This window comes from Papaver somniferum, chromosome 5 (assembly GCF_003573695.1).
Source record: "Papaver somniferum cultivar HN1 chromosome 5, ASM357369v1, whole genome shotgun sequence".
Classification (NCBI taxonomy): Eukaryota; Viridiplantae; Streptophyta; class Magnoliopsida; order Ranunculales; family Papaveraceae; genus Papaver; species Papaver somniferum.
The window spans coordinates 70,800,803-70,824,187 of NC_039362.1; the positions used below are offsets into that span (position 1 = coordinate 70,800,803).

At 38.7% G+C, this 23,385-nt stretch overlaps 3 protein-coding genes across 3 annotated transcripts; 1 reads left to right on the plus strand and 2 right to left on the minus strand.

Annotated features, from left to right (window-relative positions):
• The first annotated feature begins 1,081 nt into the window (after positions 1–1,081).
• On the plus strand, positions 1,082–4,409 carry LOC113281862. Its single transcript, XM_026530756.1, has 5 exons — positions 1,082–1,191; positions 1,941–3,278; positions 3,471–3,584; positions 3,749–3,898; positions 3,983–4,409. The coding sequence occupies exons 2-5, from the start codon at positions 2,049–2,051 to the stop codon at positions 4,121–4,123; spliced, it is 1,635 nt and encodes a 544-aa protein (XP_026386541.1). The 5' UTR covers positions 1,082–1,191; positions 1,941–2,048; the 3' UTR covers positions 4,124–4,409.
• Positions 4,410–4,837: 428 nt separating this feature from the next.
• LOC113279158 (UDP-glycosyltransferase 89B2-like) lies at positions 4,838–6,262 on the minus strand. Its single transcript, XM_026527863.1, has one exon. The coding sequence runs from the start codon at positions 6,260–6,262 to the stop codon at positions 4,838–4,840; it is 1,425 nt and encodes a 474-aa protein (XP_026383648.1).
• A 1,919-nt stretch (positions 6,263–8,181) lies between these two features.
• On the minus strand, positions 8,182–9,832 carry LOC113281864 (ankyrin repeat and SAM domain-containing protein 3-like). Its single transcript, XM_026530760.1, has 2 exons — positions 9,589–9,832; positions 8,182–9,435 (listed from the first exon to the last, which is right to left on the minus strand). The coding sequence occupies exon 2, from the start codon at positions 9,407–9,409 to the stop codon at positions 8,465–8,467; it is 945 nt and encodes a 314-aa protein (XP_026386545.1). The 5' UTR covers positions 9,410–9,435; positions 9,589–9,832; the 3' UTR covers positions 8,182–8,464.
• Positions 9,833–23,385: the final 13,553 nt, after the last annotated feature.

Here is a 23,385-nt window from a genome sequence, read left to right on the forward strand (position 1 = left end):
CGAAATTTTTAAAATTTCAGAAGAACTTACGGTTGAAATTTAGCTCGTTACCAACCGTAGCTTGCAGTTACGGTTCCAAAAGTATCGAATACCAACCGTAACTGGTTCAATTTGGGGAAAACCCAATCGTAATACCAGTTACGGTTGGTAGAATGACAACACATAGCAACCGTAACAAATTACGGTTGGTAACTAATGAATCGAGATCAACCGTAACTTACCTACGGTTGGTAAGGTTATTTGAGTTACAAGTCGTAACTCAAATACGGTTGATAACAATGATGCAATTACAAATCGTGAAAAGAAATTGAAACATCCAGAACAACTTACGGTTGCAAAAAAAATTCTTAACTGAACATTTTATCTCAAAATCAAGAACTTACGGTTGGTATTTGAGTTAAATGAACCGTAACATCAACCAAATCTACAGTTACGGTTCCAATTGGAGTTATTACCAACCGTAACTCACATGCAACACAGAAATTTCAATTTCAATTTTGATCCAAAACCCTAATTTTTGATACAAAAATAACTTAAATCAAACCAATAAACTAAATCCTAACTGTGTCTTTTCAAAATATAGTTTTCAATCAACGATTATCAATTTTTTAAATCGCTGATTAATCGAGGACGATGAAAATTTCAATTTTGATGGAGGAGGAGAAGAGAAGAGAAGATGAAAAAAATAAAAAAAAATTGTTTTGATTTTTCTGATTCCATTAGGTTAAAAATAGAAGAGGGTAATCTAGTCAATTTATACCCCTATAGGACACCCCCTAACCAATAAGAGGGACATTGCTATCACACTTGCCGCCACTCCAATGGAACATGCCGCCACTTTAACAGGATTGCTATAGAACTTGTTCCTGTCGTCGCTGTCGAGCCATTGCATCTACAGCATCAACCCTCTATACGGAGAATGGTCTGACAACTGATGGTTTTTATCGCAGTGGTGATTTTTCAGACTTTTGTTCCCCCAAACTCTTTCGTTACCCCTGGCCCGAGGCACGTTCCCTTCAAAACCACCCGGTCCACGTGAATTTATTCATGGGGGTGCGTAGACTAGAGAGCTCTGGATTGGGTGTGAAATAGCTAACGAGCACTGGATTGACTTATGATATAGTCATCGTGTGCAGGCAGATCAAGAGTTGTTGCCCTAGAATGGTGATTAGCGGGAGTGGGGCGCCAAAGGTTAGTAATTCTTCTTCTTCCTCTCCTCGTCTTTCCTTTTTTTAGTCGAATTCGTATTCTAATTTCAAACCCTTTACACAAATTTAGAAAGTATCCCAAATTTGATTAGTTTCGTCTATTTAAGGATTTCTGCTTGCTTTTGCAAAATTCTACCCTGTTAGGAGTATATGATACTTTCAGATGCAATTAGTGAAGAACTTTCAGTTACTGGGTAAGGAAATTCATTAGTTTTTATTAACTTTGAGCTCAGAAATATGAACGGGTGAATGTCAAAATTTGGTTTTTTCCTCTACTTGAGTTATTTATTTATTTTGTAGCTGTGTTTTGAATTTTCTACTTGATGGTCAGAAACTTAGGGTTTTGGTTTATGACAAGATCTTCAGTATTTGGGTTATTGCACTTTGATGTTGTTTCCTCTGGGAATTCATTAGTCTGTATACTTTGTTGGTTGTTGTTTGGAGTTCTTGTGCGAGTTTACGCTGTAGTTCTATCATATTGCGTATTTTTCGCATTCAAGTGCACGCGTGCAACATAGATATATGATTAGAGTATATACCAATTTAAAGAAAGCTTTCTGGAATCTCGTGGGTTTTACTTATTAGAAACCTTATTGAATGAATGCCGACATATATCGTTGTTAATTATGGAATTGAATAAATGCTGATTCACTTCATTGATAACGTTGCATGGAATCGAATTCATTAGTTTGTGTATTTTCTTTTATTTTGACTATTTCCTTCTAACTTCAGGTGAAGGAACACGAACCTTGTCGTAAAGGTTCAACCGACACTATCTCCGAGTAATACTCCTCTTGTTGATTAAGTTTCGACTTTATTGGGTTTCTACAGTAAACGGAAATGTCTGGTGGTCAATCTCAACCAAGAACTCAGCTTGGGAGGATCCCACGCACATATAAAGGGAAAGGGAAAGTGAAAATCGAAAATGTAGTCATAATTGATCTAGAAACTGATGAGGTGCATACTGCCACAGTTGGTGGCGTACCAGAATCTTCCAATCCCGAGGATTGGAATGCAATGCTGAAAGGCGGCAAAATACAACGTAGGAGTGTGATTAGCATTGATGACGACGATGATGGTGATGATGGATATTTCAACCCTGGAAATAATGATAAAGCTGGTGCTGGAAGTTCAGGTAATGATAACTGCAATGAAAAGAAGACCAATTGGAAGGAAACTTACTACCAAAAGAAGAACCTCTCCAGAAACCATTCTACCTCATATCCCATTTTTGAGAGTGATTCATCATCTGATAGTGACTCTTCCGAATGTGAGGTTATGGAAGGGTCTATTGGAAAAATCCGCGAGCAGTGGGAAAAAGCTGCTTCCACAAAAAATATGTATGGGGACATTAGAAGAGGCCAGACTGGATTGGAGGACCGAGCTAGTACTACTGACTCGAGCAGTGACACTGAAATACATTACAAGGGAAAAGCTGCAGCTGGACCTCATAGAGAATTACCAACTTGTTCCAGTTCCAGCAGTTCTCCAATTGGTGATGACATTCACATAGACCCTTTCTGTGATCAGGATGAAAACCATTCTACTGATGATTCAGCCCAAAATGCTGACCTTCCTTGGTGGCGCAAGTCCCGATTGACAAATAAGGGTACTCCTGGGAGAGATTGTTTTCAGGTAAAAGAGGAAAAAAATCCTGCAGAATCCTACGATATTCAAGCCCAGCCAAGGAAGAAAGCATGCTTTAATTATAGGAATGCCAGGTTTCCTTCTAAAGAAGATACTTCTCACTATGGCCCTCAGTTGAACAAAACGGAGCTTAGCCAGGACAGTGTATATATATGGGATGAAGATGAAGGAATTTTCCGAGAACCTTCTAAACGGCGTATTGAACAGTCAAGTGATGAAGTAGTTGTCAACAACGGTGCAACTTGTTCTGAGCGCAAAGACGAACTCTCAAGTGATAAAGCAGTTGTTAACAATGTTGCAACTTGTTCTTGGTGGAATGACGAACCTATTCCTTATGGAAGAGAGAAATATAAGGAGACGGATGAGCATAAGCGTGCGATGGCAGAAGAATGGGCATCCAGGAAGGAACAGTTACAAATTCAGGTTTTTCCTTGCACCTCTATAGCTGTTTTGTTTGTCTTGGCCTGTTGTCCTTCGGTTATTCCTTTTATTTTTCTTTCAGATGATAGTCCCTCTGGCTTTTGGGCATCATGGGTTCTTAGGTTTTAGTTTATACGCGAAGTCATTAAATTGCGAACTAACATCTGACACTTTGAGCTTATTTTTTTTTGGCAGTCACAAGAGGCAAAAAAGTTGAGGAAGAGAAGAAGAGCGAAAAAACTTCGGATATTAGATGTGGAAAGTAGGCAGAAAAAGCGGGTGGAAGAATTAAGAGAAATCATGACAAAGGTTGAGTTTGTTCCTGTTTATCATTGTAGTTTACCTTTAGATAGGACTGCCTATCTCCATCTCCATTGCAATTTTGTCAGGCATAATAACCACTTGGGTTCATTTAATACACATATTTATTGACTTTATTAACATCATATGCATCTTAATATTTGCTAATACAGGCTGAGGAAAATATCGACTTAAAAGAGAGAATTCGCGTTGAAATAAGGAATAAACTCGATAAGCTGGAAATGCAGTGTACTGATATGGCAGCACTACTTCGTAGATTGGACATCCATATAGAAGGTGGCCCCAACCCGCTGCCCCGTGAGGTAAGTTTCACCTACCAAACACTCTGATTTCAGTAGTCCCACATTTATACAATTTTTTTTACTCGTATTCCATGATCATGGCAGGTACATGCAGCTTACAGGAAAGCCTTACTGAGATTCCATCCTGATAGAGCATCAAGAGCAGATATTCGTCAGCAAGTTGAGGCAGAGGAGAAATTTAAGCTTATTTCCAAGTCAAAGGAGAAGCTCCTTAAAACTTCATGACATGCAAATAAAGACGTAATGTTCTGAATTTTGTGCAATATTTGTTAACCAAGTTCAAATTTCAGTTTCAAAATATCTATTCATAATTGAGATTTATAGGAGGAATAATATCACCTTGTAGTAGGATAATCATTCGTGTATAGCAGTGTTTGAGATTCCAGATATACTAAATACCAATACCAGCACAAATGATTACTTTTGTTTGCTGTGTAATCCCAAGGAGAGTGAAAAACATTGTCAAACTTGTATTATATATATATTTATTTGGAGAAAATACTTCTATTCAGGATGTTTTAAAAAAAAAATCAGTTGTCATTTGATGAACTAATGTCTCTCTGGCTTTTGGGCATCATGGGTTCTTAGGTTTTAGTTTATACGCGAAGTCATTAAATTGCGAACTAACATCTGACACTTGGAGCTTATTGTTTTGGCACATGACCAAAGAGTGAGGCATTTGATAGGTTAAAAGAAGATTTCATTGATAAAGGGTACGCCAACCCAATGATTACATAGGAACTAAAAAAGGAACCAGATACGGGAGGCCAAGCACCCAAATGAAAAACAAAAGCACCAAGTAGGTTTACTAGACTACTACATAGTTTTTGTAAGCTCTAGTGAAATCAGGCTAACAAGTTTATTAGACTAGTCATATGCTGTCCTTACAAGTTGTAGCTTAGTTGAAGAAAGCCAAGCTACTGCCCTTTCTTTACAGCATTATTTGTTAAGCCCGCGCAAATCTTTAACCAGACTTTGCAAGTCCTTGAATGACGTTCCTCCTTGTTGAGCCGCTGCATTTGCAGCCTTATATAGCTTCTGAGCTCTAACTCTCCAACGCTCGCTGAATGACTCAGCGACCAACTCTCCTAACTTAACTGAGTCAGGAACCAATTCATTCCCTTCACAAACCCTGATAGCAACTTTCAATTGATCCACAATGAGATTTGCATTAAGGAACTGTTCAGCCATCATCGGCCAAGCTAACAAGACAACTCCCGAGGTGAGTCCTTCTAGTGTCGAGTTCCACCCGCAATGAGTCATGAATGATCCAACAGATGGGTGTCTTAGAATTAACAATTGCGGAACCCATCCTCCTCTAATCACCATTCCTCTACCAGCTGTGCGCTCTTCAAATCCTGCAGGAAGAGCACTGTATGCACCTTTAGCAAGTCCTTCTGTAGGCTCTTTAACGCACCATAGAAAACGAACTTTGCTGCATTCCAACCCAGCTGCCAGCGCTTCCATTTGCTTATTTGGGAGTGCAGCTTGACTGCCAAAACAAACAAAGACCACTGAATTCTTCGGACATTTATCTAGCCATGAGAGGATTTTTCCAGGTGATACTGAACTAGGCCCGCCTCTGTCCTTGTCCTTGGCGGTGGGATCGACATTAGGAAAAAGCGGTCCCACGGCCCAGACTCGCTTATAACCCAACCCGTCAGTTCTCTTCTTCATGAAATCCAAGTACACCGTTTCCAACTCGGTAAACGAGTTAAACACAACTCCCCAACTACGAACATTTGCAAGCAAATTTTTTCTGTTAGTAACAGAATCTTCATTTCTATCAGAAAAAGAATCTCTCAAGCTAGGGATATGCCACCGAGGGAAAGTTGGGGAATTTGGAATTTGATGGATAGAAATTGGATCATCATTTGTGCTGTGGAGCACGCCGGTTTGCAACAGATCAATAATTGAAAGCGCCATGGCACAAGTAGTAGAGAAAACAATACGAGGTATGTTGAGCTCACAAGCGAGATTCTGTGTCCAACCTAAGAAAAAATCTGATATGATTGCAACAGGTGGTGAAGTCTGAGGTTTGAACCACTTGAGTAAAGGATCATATAGTTTGCTCATGGTGATCATCATATCTGGAATTAGAGCGGGTGATAGGTCTTTTGCATTTTCAATACCTTTAGGTATTTTGAGATTTCCTGGGAAAGGTAATTCTAGTGGTTTGATAGAAGGGTTTTTGGAGAGTAAAGGTTCGAGAATTGGGAGGTTTTTTGGTGTTACGAGTACGGTGATGGTTAGATTATGCAGAGAAAGCTGATGAGCAAAATCTAGAATTGGAATCATGTGGCCCTGTGCAGGGTATGGGAAGATCAAGATATGTGCAGAACTGGAAGATGAAGAACTCGACATTGCTAGCTTTAAGATTTTGAGATTGATGATCAGGACTCAGGAGAAAGATGATGAATTCAGAACTCACAGAATTTTGAAACTGTTGAGAAACTGTGTATTTGGAGGTTGAGTTTTGAGCACTGAGAATTCATTGGTTTTAGGTGGCTATTTAATGAGTGAGAAGTGGGTGTCACAGCATCTCATGGACAACTAATGGCAACAGAGTTTATGATGGATAAAAAGTGTATCAGCCCCCAGAGAGGAAAGGGACGGAGACATTTTTGTTCTTTATGATTATAAGCCATTAACTTACCCATCACTCGCCATACTCAGGTATTAACACTTTGTTTCACTTTCTTGCTTTCTCTTTGTAGTTTACTAAAATGGTTAGGCCTTTGCTTGAACTATTTTGTAATTTGTAGCTAGATGAAGAAATAAAACTGCTTCATACAGCTGGAGAAGTCTAATTAGAGGTCCAAAGCATCGGTTACGCATCACAATCAGATTTAATTTTTAGTGGTGTCTCAGCTGCTTTATACTGTATTAGTTAAAAGTAAGTGAATTTATTCCAAGTTGATATGAATGACTTGTAGATTTTGGTAAGGGTACAGCAATAACTTCAAAATATGTATGATGATGGAAAGACAAATGAAGTAAAGATGACAAACAACATTCACAGCAGTACTATCAAAATTCAGCCCACTTGCTCTTTCCATCTCTCCTGATTATGTTAATTGGAATTGTCAAAACATAAGGTCTTCTCAGTCAGAGTCTATTTAGTGAAGGGAAACATTTTATAAATGACTATACAGGAAAATACAAAGCAGTGAGCCCAAAATTAGCTTCTCTGGCGCAAGCTATGCTGTCAAAGCTTGTCATCAGAGATTGTCGAAAAAATGAAATAAAATAACCATGAGTATATGCGAGCTTTGCCAACCTCAGACTTAAGCCGCTGATGGTATTTACACTGCTCATTCAGCACTTGGTCAGTTATTCTACCAAATATTGCAGGCAGGTCACCTGCTATATCCTGTCTTTTAAAGTTTTTTTTTTTTGCAGAGCAACACTTCCTATACTTGCGCACTTTGTATTCTTCATTATTATTTCAACAATCTTATGTTCCAAAATACACGAGATGAACAAAAAGGAGGGCGTAAAAATGTACAGTATATATGAATTACTGGCGCAAACACCTGTAGGGACTAATTTACTTATTTTTTGCCATGTAGGGCGTAAATATGTACTCGATAGATGAATCAGGGAAACAAATCTTGCATTACTTCGTTTTCAGCAGAAAGTTCAAATTTAAAAAAAGAAGAGAAGAAACTGTAGCCCTTACTCGAACAACATAAAAAAGGAGTTTCTGTCCTATTCAATCTAGTATGTGACAGAACAATGAAACAACATAGTCATATCAAGCAAAGCTGCAAATAGGGATCCAACTAAGATGATACATTTAACAAAAGAGCAAGAGTTTGAAAACATTCTCAAAAGGAAAAGCCAGCAAAATCTTAAAGAGTACAAGCAAATCAACCATAGCCATAATTGGGTTTGGGTGTGTGCGCAAGGGTTTCATAAATGATAGCGCGAGCCTTCTTAAGCAGGTTTTAGATCAGACCTTGAATATAGTCTAGGAAATGTACCTAACTATAATGGATACGCATTATCATTTCAAAGGGTTATATGCTATAATTTCAAAGGGTTATATGCTTTAGGAGTGATAACGCTTAAAATCCCAGGTCAACATCATCACACAACTTTCTTACTGCACCTTACATATAAAATTTAGACTTCAGAATCCTAATTGCTCACAATTAAACTGAAAGGACCTGATTTTTCTAGTTAACTCTGCACTACAAATATTCAAAATTAACATCATATGGTATACTATATCATCTTAGAGTAGATCAAAAACATGTTCCACCAGCAAAAAAAACATATAATTAAAACATATCAGAGTATGCAACTTTATTAAATAGCAACTTAAGTACAAATATAGAGTAAAACGTGTAACTTTCTTATATTGACATCAAAAGAACTACAAAGACATACGAAAACACGTGAGTTTGTTATATTGACATTTGACAACAACAGAACAACAAAGAAATGCTAAAAAGACTACCACGTCTCATTATTTGTTTTGGCTTGCTATATATGTATATGTTACACAAAAAAAAAGCCGATATAGAGATCTTACCCATCTATAACAGTTCAGCATTTGGTTCAATCAGAATCTTCCTCCCTGAGAAGTCGAATTGCATTATATAATTTGCGACGAGGCCCAACAGCATCAACACCCATCTCTTTAAGATCCTCCAAAGTAAGTAGCGGCAAGGCATCTTCATCGACCTCATGCATTTCGAATATATCGACATATTTACTAAACCCAAGACCTTCCAGCCAGTCACTAACACTGTTTATTACTCTAACAGGAAATCCAATATTGCTGTTGCCATTACCACAACCAGATTCAGGATCAGTATATGGATCATCCTCAGCATCCACAGTTTCAGGGTTTTCGGTTTCAGGGTTTTCATAAGCATCCCTTGACAATGTCTCATCAGAATCATCTCCACCTCGCGATTCAGAAACAGCAGGATCAACTAAATAATCTTCCCAAGCTTCTTCTTTATCTGTTTTTGAAGTATGACGATCCATAGAATCATCAAACCTGTTGGTATAACCATCATCAAAGTACACATCCAATTTCGACCCATCAAAGCTGTTGCTTTTCGCAGCAGGACTTAACCTAGAACTCCAAGCTCCACCAGCAAGTCCACTATACACTCTGGTACTTCTACCTCGGCGCTTCATTACTCTACCCCTCTTAGTAACAACACCAAAATCCAACTTGGGTTTACTCATATATCCCTCATCTGAACATGTAAAATCGAAAGGTGATTTCGATGAATTAGGATTCCAATTCTCTCTATTCTGCTGAGTATCATTCTGAGCTGGACCATGATCCATTTCCATGAATTCAGAACTTGGGATTGGATATCCATAAATTGGATCATAAAATGACTGCCCAGGGTAGTTTTCCTCCAAATTTTGGTTAGGTCTATGAGAAGAAGTAAAACTAGATACAGCAGCTGAAACATCTCCTATCTCATTTAACCTAACATTTGGGCGTCTCTGTCTCTTTGAATTCATACCTAACAACAACATTATCTTCAAACCAAAAATTCCCAAACCTGAACAACAAAAACCCAGATGTTCAAAACACTAAAATTGCTAAAACATAATGAAAACAAATTTATCTTTCTCAAATCAAAAGAAGAAAACAAAACCCTAGATTTCAAAATTAAGAAGAAAAAGACAAGGAGCAAAGAAAAGAGTGTTGGTACCTTTACTTGATTAGACAGTTAGAATTTCTTCTTCCTGTTGTTCACAGTGTGCTTTGAACCTTGACTTTTTTGCTTCAATTTGAAATTTTGCTTTGCCAAATTTTGCTTTGACAATTTTAATAAACAAACAGAGAAAGAAAGAACATAAACAAACCTAGAGATACTGTGTATTTGAGAGTCTTTGTTTAGTAGTAGAAGAAATGTAGAGAAAGTAAGGAAGATAGCCTGTAAAAAACGGCAACTGTCGGTCTTTGTGGAATAGTTTACTAGTAGAAGACCAGAAGATATCCTGTAAGGAAAGACACTTGCCGGTCATTTGTGAAATTTCTGAGTATAGATCAACATTACACGTGGTGTGACTGTTTCTGTGAGCTAGGTAGAGGTTTGTGATCTGATTTGTAGACCATGGTTTCAGCTTAAGGGCAAGTCATAGGTGTAAAAGTTTGGCGCTTGATAAAGCCATCCGGGCTCCAGATTATCCATGATTCCTCTAGATCCTCGGCAAAGTGAACAGGACAATGTGAACTCAGAGAAGAAAACTTTGGCGGTTAAATTCTTTGACCTGCTTAAGTAAAAAAAAAATCTTTTCTAAAGCATTTTTTCTCTTCTTTGGTAAGAAGACTGTCCCGACTTATTAATATCAGTTCTTATATTCAGAATCGCTCTACTCTTCCTCCATGGCAGAGTGTTCTTCCCGCTTAGGAAAGAACGCAAAATTTGGGATAAAAAAAATAATTGGGAGATATAAGAAAAGGACAAAAACTGGATCCATATATCAATTCGGGGTCACCCCTTATCTAAGTATTTTACGTATTACCTAATCTGCCCTTCACTAATTAGGATTAGTGATTAATAATAATTAGTAAAATCATAAGATTTTTGATAAATGATTAGTGTGTGTTTTATTTGAATTTGGGTGAGTGAGGTGAGAGTAGAAGGAGGGAAAAATATTTTGAGAGAGAAATTTTTTTGGGGAAAATGGAGGATGATTGTGAAGAGAAAATTGTTGCTGCTGAATCTTTAGCTCAACTACAACAAGGAGCTAACGACAACAACTCTCAGTTGCAACTCTTTTTGTTGAGCCAACACCCTTGAATGATGATTTTGACGAGTATGGAGAGTTTTTCGAAGAAGCTACACAAGAAAGTAAACTTGCACAACATGCAAGCATCCCCAATACACAGGTAAAGCTGCTAGGAGGTTGAAAAATCGATTTTTTTTCTTTAAACCCGCAATTTTTTCAACTGTAAAACCTCGGTGCCGGCATGGAAATGGTATGAATATCATGCCGGCAGACACATTACCGGTATGGTATTCATACTACGACCATGCCGGTAGAGCGATATCCCCCATTTTGAATATTGATCTGGCATAGTATTCTACCAAAAAACTATGCCGGTACGCAATCAACTTTTTTACCTACCAAGGAATATACTACGGAATATTCAACCGGCATGGTTTCATTGATAGGTTACCATGCCGGAACTGCATGAAAAACATACAGGAAACATTTCCATCTAAAACCAAATACCGGCATGGGAAATTAATAAACATCAACGCCGGAACTCCGTACCGGTGTGGTACCATCAATATCGAGAATGACGGCAGCGCAACCGACGTTGTTAAGTTTCAAATTTACAATGTCGGTACCTACCAAAAAACATACATGAATAAATGTTTGCCAAAGCTAAATACCGGCATAACATATCAATTATTTTTAATGTCGGAAGCGTGTACTGGCTTGGGACAATAAATTACAAGAATGCCGGCACCTTTGCTTCCGGCGTTGCTGTCTAATGAATATTTTATGCCGGAATATGTTTCAAATTTGGTCTTCAGTTTTGGTTAAGTTCGACTATGCCGGAACATTGGTCGAGCATGCCGGTACGGGTTTCCGGCATAGTGTTTTAATTTCGTTTGGAACTAATTTTCATTCGATCTTTAGGTGGTGACTGATGAGTGCTAAAAAGTGCATATTTCTATATTTTTTTCCTTGGCATTTAACTCATCTTTTGTGCATTAATTCTACATTTTATCCCATATTCTGTATTTTCTTTGTTTTCAAGAATAAATATTTTTCTTAATTAATTTTGCATTTTTAGGTAATAAATAAATCTTGGATGAATCGCGGAGAGAAAAGAGCAGAAAAGTGGTGAAAAAGCCGGGAGGAATCACGCAAGGAAGCCGCGAAGAATGTTGTGCACAAGACCAAAAGGCTAGAAGTGGGCTTGAAGAGGAAGAATTGTTCTTAAAGAAGATATGGGATTGGCATACCCAAGACCCAAAACCCTCACCCAAACCCATTTCCAATATCCATACCCGCCTTCATCTTCAGCCATCAGATTGGATCATCTCAGCATCCAACGGTCGCATCATCTTCGTGCATCGAAATCTGAAGCTCCTGTCAAACACTATAGCACCTAACTCCATCTTGAGCCGTCAGTTTCGTTGTATCAGGCATCCGACGGTCGATACCAGCCTCTTCACTTGTAGCCATTAGATCAATCTATCATTTCCGCATCCCACGGCTGAGCTTCGCGAATCATCAAGCTTCCTATCCCCGCCACACACCCAAGCACCTAACACCTATACCCCGCACCAAACAACCCCTTCTCCTATTCTCCATCGAATCCATCTTCTCCTCCACTCCGCTGCAGAGAAAACCCATGTCCGCCATCACCATAACCACCACCTCAACCACCACCATCTCCTCTCAAATCAACCACACACTAAAACCCATCTCCACTACCATCATTACCACCTATCTAGCCACCTAATTTCCCATTTTTTATACACGTTTGTCTTCCAAAACCCTAACGTGTGAAAATTGGTAAATTAGGTTGAGTTAGATGGACAATTGGACGTAGCTAGAGCATCAGGAGAAGAATTGGAGGCATGGGTCGACATCTACCAGTGTCATCAGTGATTAGGTAAATTTTAATAGAAATTTTTATAAGAAACCTAATTCCATAAATTGGGGATTTTTGGGGGAAATTGATTGTACGTCTAATTAGAAGCATGGGTCACGTATTAGGGTTGTTATCAGTGTGTTAGGTGAGTGAATTTTGGATTTTTGGGTAAACCCTAATTTCACTGATTTGTGGGATTTTTGGGATTTTTCTTATATGTATAAATAGATGTTGTGTGATGTTTGTAAGGCATGCCTGGATTAGCCAATGTGTCCAGAACTGTGAGTTCTGTAAAAAATTCCATTTTATGCTCTGTTTTTATCCTTTGTTCTTCACTGTTTTGCTATCCATGTTTTTCCATGTTCTGTGTATTGTTCAGTTTCTCCATTTGATGTAATGTGCTGTTGCTATCCATGTTATGTTTCATGTCTCCTGTTATGTTATGTTTCTGTAATATTTGTATCATGTTCTGTACTGTTTCTGTTATGTATGTTCTGAATCCCAAATGCTAGGACTAGATGAAATTATGAACCAGCTGAGATAGTCTTCATCATGTGCAGCTCATGTTCAGTGTTGCTAAGCCCTTAGACTAGTTGTGCTTTAATCAGACAATTAGCACTTTGGTAATTATCTGTGAGTAGAATATCCCTTAGGTTAATGGTGGATTCAACATCCTAGTGTTCTTTCATCACTCTTGTTTACTGTCTCCCTTCATTGCTGTTTTCTCAATAGTTCACTGTTAGTTCACTGTTATGTTTAGTGTTTAATGTTTAGTTCCTCAAATGTTAAGTTTGTTCACTGTTAGTGGTGGAAGTTTAGGTTAGAATTCATGTAAATTGAGCTGATTGAGAAATGGAGGAATTTAGTGTCCACTGTTGCTTGTGATTGATTGTGCTGTTAAAAGACAGTCAATGCTAGGAGTAAAACAGTTGGACAAGCTTCTTCTCCTTCCATTCCATTTATGTATGCCCTGGAACATAGGCAGGCTAGAACCTCCACCTAGCTCCATTAGGGACAAGGATTTAACCAAAAACAGCCACTGCCTAGCATCTTTCCTGTTCTTCTTTGTTGTCTATCTGTTTTTGTGGCTTCTTATCACTGTTTTTATAGCTGTTTTTATAACTGTTTTGTGCCCTGTTCTTCCTTTGCCTTTGGCCCTTGGCCATTGCCTTTGATTTATCACTGCTATGCCATTGTAAATTTGCATCCTTTTGCCCTGTGTTGCTTCCATGTATATACCATTGTCACTTTTTCTTTGTACATGTCATTGTAAATGCCATCCTTGGCCCTGTGTGACTTAGTGCCCTGTCTGCCTAGAGCCTGCTTTACCTTGTCTGCCTGCACAGCTCCTGCTCTCCCTTTCCCTGCTGAGCACCTGCCCTTTGCACTGCTGCTGCTGCAACTGAGCTTGGCTCAGCTAAGACCAAAGTTTAGTTCATATCCAAGGCCCAGTTCACTACAAGCCCAAAGGCTTCACAGTTAATCTCAAAGCCCAGCTCATTACTAGGTTACCTAGCCCAGTTCAGTCCATCAAAGGCCCAAACTGCTTCACAGTTAATCAAAGCCCATCTTGCTCTTATTGTGAAAGCAAAAGCTTCAAAGTTATTCAAAGCCCATTGATATTCAAAACCCTTTGGTACTCAAAGCCCATTAGCAATTTAGAAACCCAAAATAGTTAGAAACTCCAAACATACCCAGTCTCTGTGGATCGACCCGTACTTGCACGAGCTACAACCGACGACCGTGCACTTGCGGTATTACTATAGGCCCGTTTTTATTGCGCTTAATTTTCACACATCTCCGGGCCCACCAAGTTTTTGGCGCCGCTGCCGGGGACTCGGGTTTGTTTCTCTAATAGTTTTATTAGCTATTTTTGCATTTCACTGCATAGCATTTGCATCTGCATCTGCTTCACTTCATTTGTTGTTGGACCTGCTGTTCTGAACCAGTTTTTCCTCTGTTGGGACGCCACCAAGGAAAAGAACCAAAGCCCAACTGGGTTTTTGCAACAATATCAGAGCAGCTGGGGTGTGCTAAAAAGGTAAACCCATTCAGAGAACCCGAATTGTGGGCTTCCAATTTTTAATTGTGGGCTTGTAATATTAAAGCCAATTTTTGGGCTTTTTATTTCTGTTGGGTTTGTAATTAATTTTTGTGGGCTTGTTTGTTTAATTTGTGGGCTTGTATTTAATTTTTGTGAGCTTGTTTAATTTGGACTGGTATTTTGTATTCTGGGTTTTTAAACCCAGCTGAGCTTGTAACCGATCACGCTAGGTTAACTCGTTAGTGGGCCAAGTACCCAAATTCTAGGCCGAGATTTTGGACTCAGTTTCACCAAACGTTTTCAAACCAGCTGAGCCAAAGCAAACACAAAACCAACAGTGGGCTTGCTCCCATTCAAAAACCAAATTTTATTTTCTTTTAAAATAAATAAATAAATAAATAAATATTTTCTCTCCCATTCAAAAACCAAAATTTTTACTTGCTCCCAAATTTTAAAACCAAATTTTATTTTGCTCCCACATTAACAACCAAATTTTTTTTCTTTTATCCCACCAAAACCAAATTTTTCCCAAAAATCCAAACCCTTTAAAAACCAAATTCTGAGCTTTGTACATTCTTTACTTAGCTTTTGAGCCAATCATGAATAGATCTTTTTCTACAGTTGGGGAGTACAACAAATCCCTTAGAGAACTTGCATATGGACAAACTTCACGTTATGAACCTTCCACGGACCATGATGTCAATAGTCATAGGAATTATTATGGACATTTTCAAAGTCCCGAGCCACAATACATGAACCCTAATGACTATTCATACATGCATCATTCATCGCAACGTGAAAATGAACATTCTGCTAGAGCCTCACTCACACAATCATCACTTATGGATCAATTAGAAGCTCGAGTCGCAGCTTTAGAAAAGCAAGCACATGAGGAATCTGTCACATCTAACTTTCCTAGGCAACCTGAAATCTATCCTTGTCCCGCATGTGATGGCTTAGACCACACTATTGCGAATTTCTATATTTTCCATGAATTTAGGCGGACTGGAGAAATTCCAAGGTTTGTAGAACCTACAGATTATTATGATGGTGGTTATTGGGACCATAATCAACCTTTTCAAGGTTGCGATCAACCATTTATAGACCCTAACGACCATGCACCCATGTATCAATCACCACAAGGGGAGGACGAACAATTTCACATGAGCCCTTGTATGCAATCTATAATGGAAAACATCAATCTCCTCAAACAAAACACTGCTAGTTTAGAAATGCATACATTGAATGATCATAGCAGCATTGTTATCCCTAATGAAATTAATTATCAAAATAGTGTTTTTAACCCTACTCATGATAGTCATATTGAACATGAACCTAATCTAGAGGTAAATGAGTGGAATAGAAACACTATAGTTTTTAGGGAAGGACACTCTTGTTTTGTTGAGGATGATAATAATTATGATGTTATATTAGAAGAAAATGTCTATACTGATGATGTTATGGAACCTTTGGGTTCAAATACATTAGGCTTCTCTGCTCAGACCTTAATGAATGATATCTCTTCTAGTATTCCATATGATGTTTCCATTGAATTGCCGATGCATGAGGACAAATCTGTTGATGATGTTGATGATTCTGATTGTGAACTTGCTAATTTGATTGATGATTGTGAGCATGATGTGACATGTGTAGATGATTTAGGAGATTTTGATTTGATTGATAATGACGTGCCTATTCTCCTACATGAGTCACAATCTGATGGCCTTCCACCCAACCTAGATTTGGTTTGTACCAATATTGTAAAACCAATTTTTCTGAGAATGCCTAATCTAGGTTTGGAACTGTGTGCTTCCCAAGTCCTCTTGGACCATTTTGCATCTAAATATAATATCTTTGAGGAACCACAGTTGGAAATGGCATGTTTGCCCGTCCATAGCAAAGTACACTTTGAGTTAGATCTTGTGCATGAGGAACCCCCAAAACTGCGAGATTTTGTTTCCAAAATTTTATCCATTGAAAAATCCAGGTTTGGGGGTAGCTCATTTTGTTTCACAGTTTCACGTTTCGTTTCCTGTTATATTTGTGTGAAGCTGTTGAAACCTCTACACTTTGTCTTTTGGGTTGATCCTCAACTCTTTAGATTGTTAGTGTATGGTGAATTTTTGTATATAATCCAGTAGATAAAATTTCTTAAAACCCTTTTGTTCCTTGTGTATATATTTTGCTAATCCAATATGATCTCGGCTGACATATGTTGGATTCTTGCCTTGAATAACGGAGTTCTAATATTGCTTTCGCCGAATCGGGTATTCTCTTTCCTTTTTCTCTACTCAACATGATCCTCTTCATATGTTGTATTATAATTTTGTTCATATTTGAAACATTGAGGACAATGTTAGTTTAGGTTTGGGGGTGAAAAGTAGATACTTTGATAATATGCCATAATTGAAAACAAGAACTCCTTCTTTTTGAAAAAATGAAAAATGAAAATAAAAAAAAAAAAATTGAAAAAAAAAAAAACAACATAAAAATGGAGCTCATTTACCTTGAAATGTTGACTCTTGTGCAAATATGTAATTATTAGGAGTCTTAGTCTAGATATTTAGGCACCCTGATTCTAGCACAATTCACATAGTGATAAGAAATTTGCACGCGCACGATCTACCAATACATGTATAGCCTCGATCTTCAAGTGTTTGATAGGAAGTCACGATTGCCAATCACTTTAGAATACTGAACGAAACTTGACTAGCTTGTTCTTTGGTTGGTTGGGATAGAAGGTGGAGGTTACATTAAGAAAAACAACCATCGAATTTTGACTGGGTGCATCAAAAAGGGCTACCTCTTGCAAAGTGTCATGTAATTTTTGTTTCCTTTTGTATATGTATCAAAAGTGTCTCCTTGTCAAAAAAAAAAAAAAAAAAAAAAAAAAAAAAAAGAATGAAAAATAAATAAAAATCAATCAAGTATTTATCAATTCCATCCTCTCTTGTTCCAAAAATAAAAGAGAGTAGTCAATGTAAATAAGAGTCATGTAAATAGTCATTTTGTTGTTTCATTGTAATAAGCAAGGAGGGTGTATGCCATTGATGTACAACGCGAGTAATTGTGAAATACCTCCAACTCATTCACAATTCTCGTAAAGTCCGGACAGCTAGCTAGATTTCGACCTTGGTTCTTAGCCTGAGAAACTATCTCTTGGTGATTAGTAGTCATAACATCCGATCTTTCTTTACACATGTGTAGATACACTTTACACTCTTATCACATGTCTTTATTTTTTATCAGTGCTAGGATTGTGCCTTGGATAGCTAGATTGACATCTCCATTTTGCTGTGAGCTTAAACTGACTTGCACATGTCACATTTGATGGAATCTGAGCTTATATTTTGACCTAGAACTTTGTAGGTACTTTCTAAGCAAACCTTCACGAGACTTCACTCGTCCACTAGGGACACTTAGTGGTTTAAAAGGCTTAGTGCATACGCTAAATGCATTCGAGAGACCAGCGACAGTGGTATAGGTAGGATTTCCTTTGTTTTGTTTTACTTGAGGACAAGTAAAATTCAGGTTTGGGGGTATTTGATGAGTGCTAAAAAGTGCATATTTCTATATATTTTTCTTGGCATTTAACTCATCTTTTGTGCATTAATTCTACATTTTATCCCATATTCTGTCTTTCTTTGTTTTCAAGAATAAATATTTTTCTTAATTAATTTTGCATTTTTAGGTAATAAATAAAGCTTGGATGAATCGCGGAGAGAAAAGAGCAGAAAAGTGGTGAAAAAGCCGGGAGGAATCACGCAAGGAAGCCGCGAAGAATGTTGTGCACAAGACCAAAAGGCTAGAAGTGGGCTTGAAGAGGAAGAATTGTTCTTAAAGAAGATATGGGATTGGCATACCCAAGACCCAAAACCCTCACCCAAACCCATTTCCAATATCCATACCCGCCTTCATCTTCAGCCATCAGATTGGATCATCTCAGCATCCAACGGTCGCATCATCTTCGTGCATCGAAATCTGAAGCTCCTGTCAAACACTATAGCACCTAACTCCATCTTGAGCCGTCAGTTTCGTTGTATCAGGCATCCGACGGTCGATACCAGCCTCTTCACTTGTAGCCATTAGATCAATCTATCATTTCCGCATCCCACGGCTGAGCTTCGCGAATCATCAAGCTTGCTATCCCCGCCACACACCCAAGCACCTAACACCTATACCCCGCACCAAACAACCCCTTCTCCTATTCTCCATCGAATCCATCTTCTCCTCCACTCCGCTGCAGAGAAAACCCATGTCCGCCATCACCATAACCACCACCTCAACCACCACCATATCCTCTCAAATCAACCAAACACCAAAACCCATCTCCAATACCATCATTACCACCTATCTAGCCACCTAATTTCCCATTTTTTATACACGTTTGTCTTCCAAAACCCTAACGTGTGAAAATTGGTAAATTAGGTTGAGTTAGATGGACAATTGGACGTAGCTAGAGCATCAGGAGAAGAATTGGAGGCATGGGTCGACATCTACCAGTGTCATCAGTGATTAGGTAAATTTTAATAGAAATTTTTATAAGAACCCTAATTCCATAAATTGGGGATTTTTGGGGGAAATTGATTGTACGTCTAATTAGAAGCATGGGTCACGTATTAGGGTTGTTATCAGTGTGTTAGGTGAGTGAATTTTGGATTTTTGGGTAAACCCTAATTTCACTGATTTGTGGGATTTTTGGGATTTTTCTTATATGTATAAATAGATGTTGTGTGATGTTTGTAAGGCATGCCTGGATTAGCCAATGTGTCCAGAACTGTGAGTTCTGTAAAAAATTCCATTTTATGCTCTGTTTTTATCCTTTGTTCTTCACTGTTTTGCTATCCATGTTTTTCCATGTTCTGTGTATTGTTCAGTTTCTCCATTTGATGTAATGTGCTGTTGCTATCCATGTTATGTTTCATGTCTCCTGTTATGTTATGTTTCTGTAATATTTGTATCATGTTCTGTACTGTTTCTGTTATGTATGTTCTGAATCCCAAATGCTAGGACTAGATGAAATTATGAACCAGCTGAGATAGTCTTCATCATGTGCAGCTCATGTTCAGTGTTGCTAAGCCCTTAGACTAGTTGTGCTTTAATCAGACAATTAGCACTTTGGTAATTATCTGTGAGTAGAATATCCCTTAGGTTAATGGTGGATTCAACATCCTAGTGTTCTTTCATCACTCTTGTTTACTGTCTCCCTTCATTGCTGTTTTCTCAATAGTTCACTGTTAGTTCACTGTTATGTTTAGTGTTTAATGTTTAGTTCCTCAAATGTTAAGTTTGTTCACTGTTAGTGGTGGAAGTTTAGGTTAGAATTCATGTAAATTGAGCTGATTGAGAAATGGAGGAATTTAGTGTCCACTGTTGCTTGTGATTGATTGTGCTGTTAAAAGACAGTCAATGCTAGGAGTAAAACAGTTGGACAAGCTTCTTCTCCTTCCATTCCATTTATGTATGCCCTGGAACATAGGCAGGCTAGAACCTCCACCTATCTCCATTAGGGACAAGGATTTAACCAAAAAACAGCCACTGCCTAGCATCTTTCCTGTTCTTCTTTGTTATCTATATGTTTTTGTGGCTTCTTATCACTGTTTTTATAGCTGTTTTTATAACTGTTTTGTGCCCTGTTCTTCCTTTGCCTTTGTCCCTTGGCCATTGCCTTTGATTTATCACTGCCATGCCATTGTAAATTTGCATCCTTTTGCCCTGTGTTGCTTCCATGTATATACCATTGTCACTTTTTCTTTGTACATGTCATTGTAAATGCCATCCTTGTCCCTGTGTGACTTAGTACCCTGTCTGCCTAGAGCCTGCTTTACCTTGTCTGCCTGCACAGCTCCTGCTCTCCCTTTCCCTGCTGAGCACCTGCCCTTTGCACTGCTGCTGCTGCTGCAACTGAGCTTGGCTCAGCTAAGACCAAAGTTTAGTTCATATCCAAGGCCCAGTTCACTACAAGCCCAAAGGCTTCACAGTTAATCTCAAAGCCCAGCTCATTACTAGGTTACCTAGCCCAGTTCAGTCCATCAAAGGCCCAAACTGCTTCACAATTAATCAAAGCCCATCTTGCTCTTATTGTGAAAGCAAAAGCTTCAAAGTTATTCAAAGCCCATTGATATTCAAAACCCTTTGGTACTCAAAGCCCATTAGCAATTTAGAAACCCAAAATAGTTAGAAACTCCAAACATACCCAGTCTCTGTGGATCGACCCGTACTTGCACGAGCTACAACCGACGACCGTGCACTTGCGGTATTACTGTAGGCCCGTTTTTATTGCGCTTAATTTTCACACATCTCCGGGCCCACCAGTGACATATATTGATCCAACAAATGCAAATCCGCTTCATCGGGATACGTCAGAATACTATAAAATACCTCCGGTATGTGACCAAAGAATACTTTTCACCTAGTATCTTGAACTTTACTAATGGATTGCTAGTAATGAACCTTCTAATGAACGTGAAATTGATCTTATGTAGGGAATAATAGATCGAAATGAAGCAATCGCTTGGGATAAAGAGACGGCTCTTAAGAACATGTGTGTGTTGGTGAGGAATAACGAAGGTTCAAAGAGGCGTTTTGAGATGGCTTGTGAGAGAAGTGGGAAATACAAGTAGAAGAATAGCCACAAGAGAAAGGATTATGTATATCCAAAGAAGACTAATAGGGTATACAAGACTCGTACGAGGAAGAATAATTGCCCGTTTAAGCTTGTATTCCGTTTAAATGACATGAACAATTGGGATTGTGAGGTTTTGTGTGGCTGTCATAACCACCGGGATCCGAAAGATTTTGTTGGTCACTCCCTAGTTGCGAAGCTAAAACCTCATGAGTTCGAGGATGTAAAGAGATTGACCAAAGCACTTATCAAACCGAGACAAATTCTCAGAGGCTTCCAGGAAAAGGATGAGTCTAACGTATCTTCTCTACGTACAATTTATAGCGCACAAGCAACTATTAGAAGGGTGGAATGGGAAGGGAGGTCCGTTATGCAAGAATTTGAGAAGATAGTTTGGGATTACAACTACACGCGTTTCATTAAAAGAAGGTCGGACGAGAAGACCCTTCAAATATTCATTTCGCATCATTTGCTTTCACAATTTGCAAATACATGTTGTGGTGTTCTTTTGATGGATTGTACCTACAAGACAAAAAAATACAATATGTCGTTGTTCAACATCATGGGGCAAACCTCGGACAAGGTAACATTCACATTGGCTTGGTGTTTAATGGAAAACGAGAGGGACTATAATTATCATTGGGAATTACGACAATTGAAATTATTCTTCCGGGAAAATCAACTTCCGAGGGTCATCGTAACCGATTAAGATGACGCATTAATGAAAACAATATCCGACGTCTTCCTGGATGCACAAAATTTCCTATGTACGTATCATATACGTGAAAATGTCAAAAAAACTTGCCATGCCTTGTTTGAACCCACTAAGGAGGATATTAAGAAGAGAATGATTGTTCAACTAGAGGAAGATGTTCGAAAAAACAAACTATCCCCCGAAGAAGAAGAAGATGAGAGAGGCAAGATAAAGGAGCGAGTGGACAAAGAACATGCGGAAAATCAGAAAAAGTGGTTGGAATTTCTAAGAGATTGGGAGAAAGTTTATTGGTCTTTTACCGAGGTTATGTACGAAAAGAGATTGGAGAAGTTTATTGCCGATTGGAACGAAGTTTATCCGACTGCCGTCTGGTATTGTCGAACTCAATGGTTGGATAAGTTCAAGGAAAAATTTGTACGTGCATAGACAAACCGGTATAGACACTTCAAGAGTGAAGCAACTAGTGCAGCGGAGTCCGCTCATGGGAGATTTAAAGATCTCATCCAGTCCGGTCAAGGCAATGTGGTTACGGTCACCGAGGCAATGGAACAATATTTTAAGGCTGATATCAATAGGATCAAGGAGGCTTTTGAGAAAAGCTCAATGGAAAGGATGACTCAATTTCTTCGTTATGGTAAGTTGCTCCAAGGAATAAAATTCAACGTCTCTCATTGGGCAATAAAACATATGATGAGACAAATGGAATATGAGAAAAATTACGGGAAACCGGGTGATGTGTGTATTTGTCCCGACATGTCTTTATTGGGGCTTCCGTGTCGTCATATGCTTGTGAAGTATGAAGAAGTGATACCTATTGAGGTTATTGATCCGTTTTGTAAGCAACTATATTTCGACCCTCCCCCTTCGGGAGATCCCGGGCAATTTCCATGGGATACGAACGAAGCAAAGGAATTCTTAGAAGCTTACTCACGTGGCAACTCGGTAAGCCGACAAGTCTTGTTGAGCCAACTAAGGTTAATTACTCGTCCATGGATCGCACAAAGCGAAGAGCCAAGAAAGGGAGATCCAATGGGTAGACCACAAACTAAAATGTCAAGGAGAAAACAAAGGGTAGAATTGAAAGAAATGACTCAACGTGAAGAAGAACTCGCGGCAAGTAAGAAACGATATTTAACCGCATGTGAGATTTCCGAACAAAGGTTCGTGGAAGCGCAGGTTCCAAACAAAAGAGGTAGGCCGAGGAAGGAACCGCTATCAAGTCATCAACAAACGAAGGATTCCGTATCCACACCAAAAGCCAACTCATCGGAGGTTCCAATGAAGAGGGGTAGGCCGCTAAAGGTATCAACATCAAGATACAAAGAACAACAAGGTGAGAATTCCGAAGCTATACCCATAGTCGATCTAGCGGAGGTTCCAAGGAAAAGGGGTAGGCCGCCAAAGGTGTCAACATCAAGTGACAAAGAACAACAAGGTGAGCATTCTGAAGCCATACCCATAGTCGATCTAGCGGAGGTTCCAAGGAAAAGGGGTAGGCCTCCAA

Coding starts and splice junctions, on each gene's coding strand:
- LOC113281862 (XM_026530756.1), top strand. CDS start 2,049: ATGTCTGGTGGTCAATCTCAACCAAGAACTCAGCTTGGGAGGATCCCA. Junction 3,279..3,470: donor AGGAACAGTTACAAATTCAG/GTTTTTCCTTGC, acceptor TTTTTTTGGCAG/TCACAAGAGGCAAAAAAGTT. Junction 3,585..3,748: donor TAAGAGAAATCATGACAAAG/GTTGAGTTTGTT, acceptor TTGCTAATACAG/GCTGAGGAAAATATCGACTT.
- LOC113281864 (XM_026530760.1), bottom strand. CDS start 9,409: ATGTTGTTGTTAGGTATGAATTCAAAGAGACAGAGACGCCCAAATGTT.
- LOC113279158 (XM_026527863.1), bottom strand. CDS start 6,262: ATGTCGAGTTCTTCATCTTCCAGTTCTGCACATATCTTGATCTTCCCA.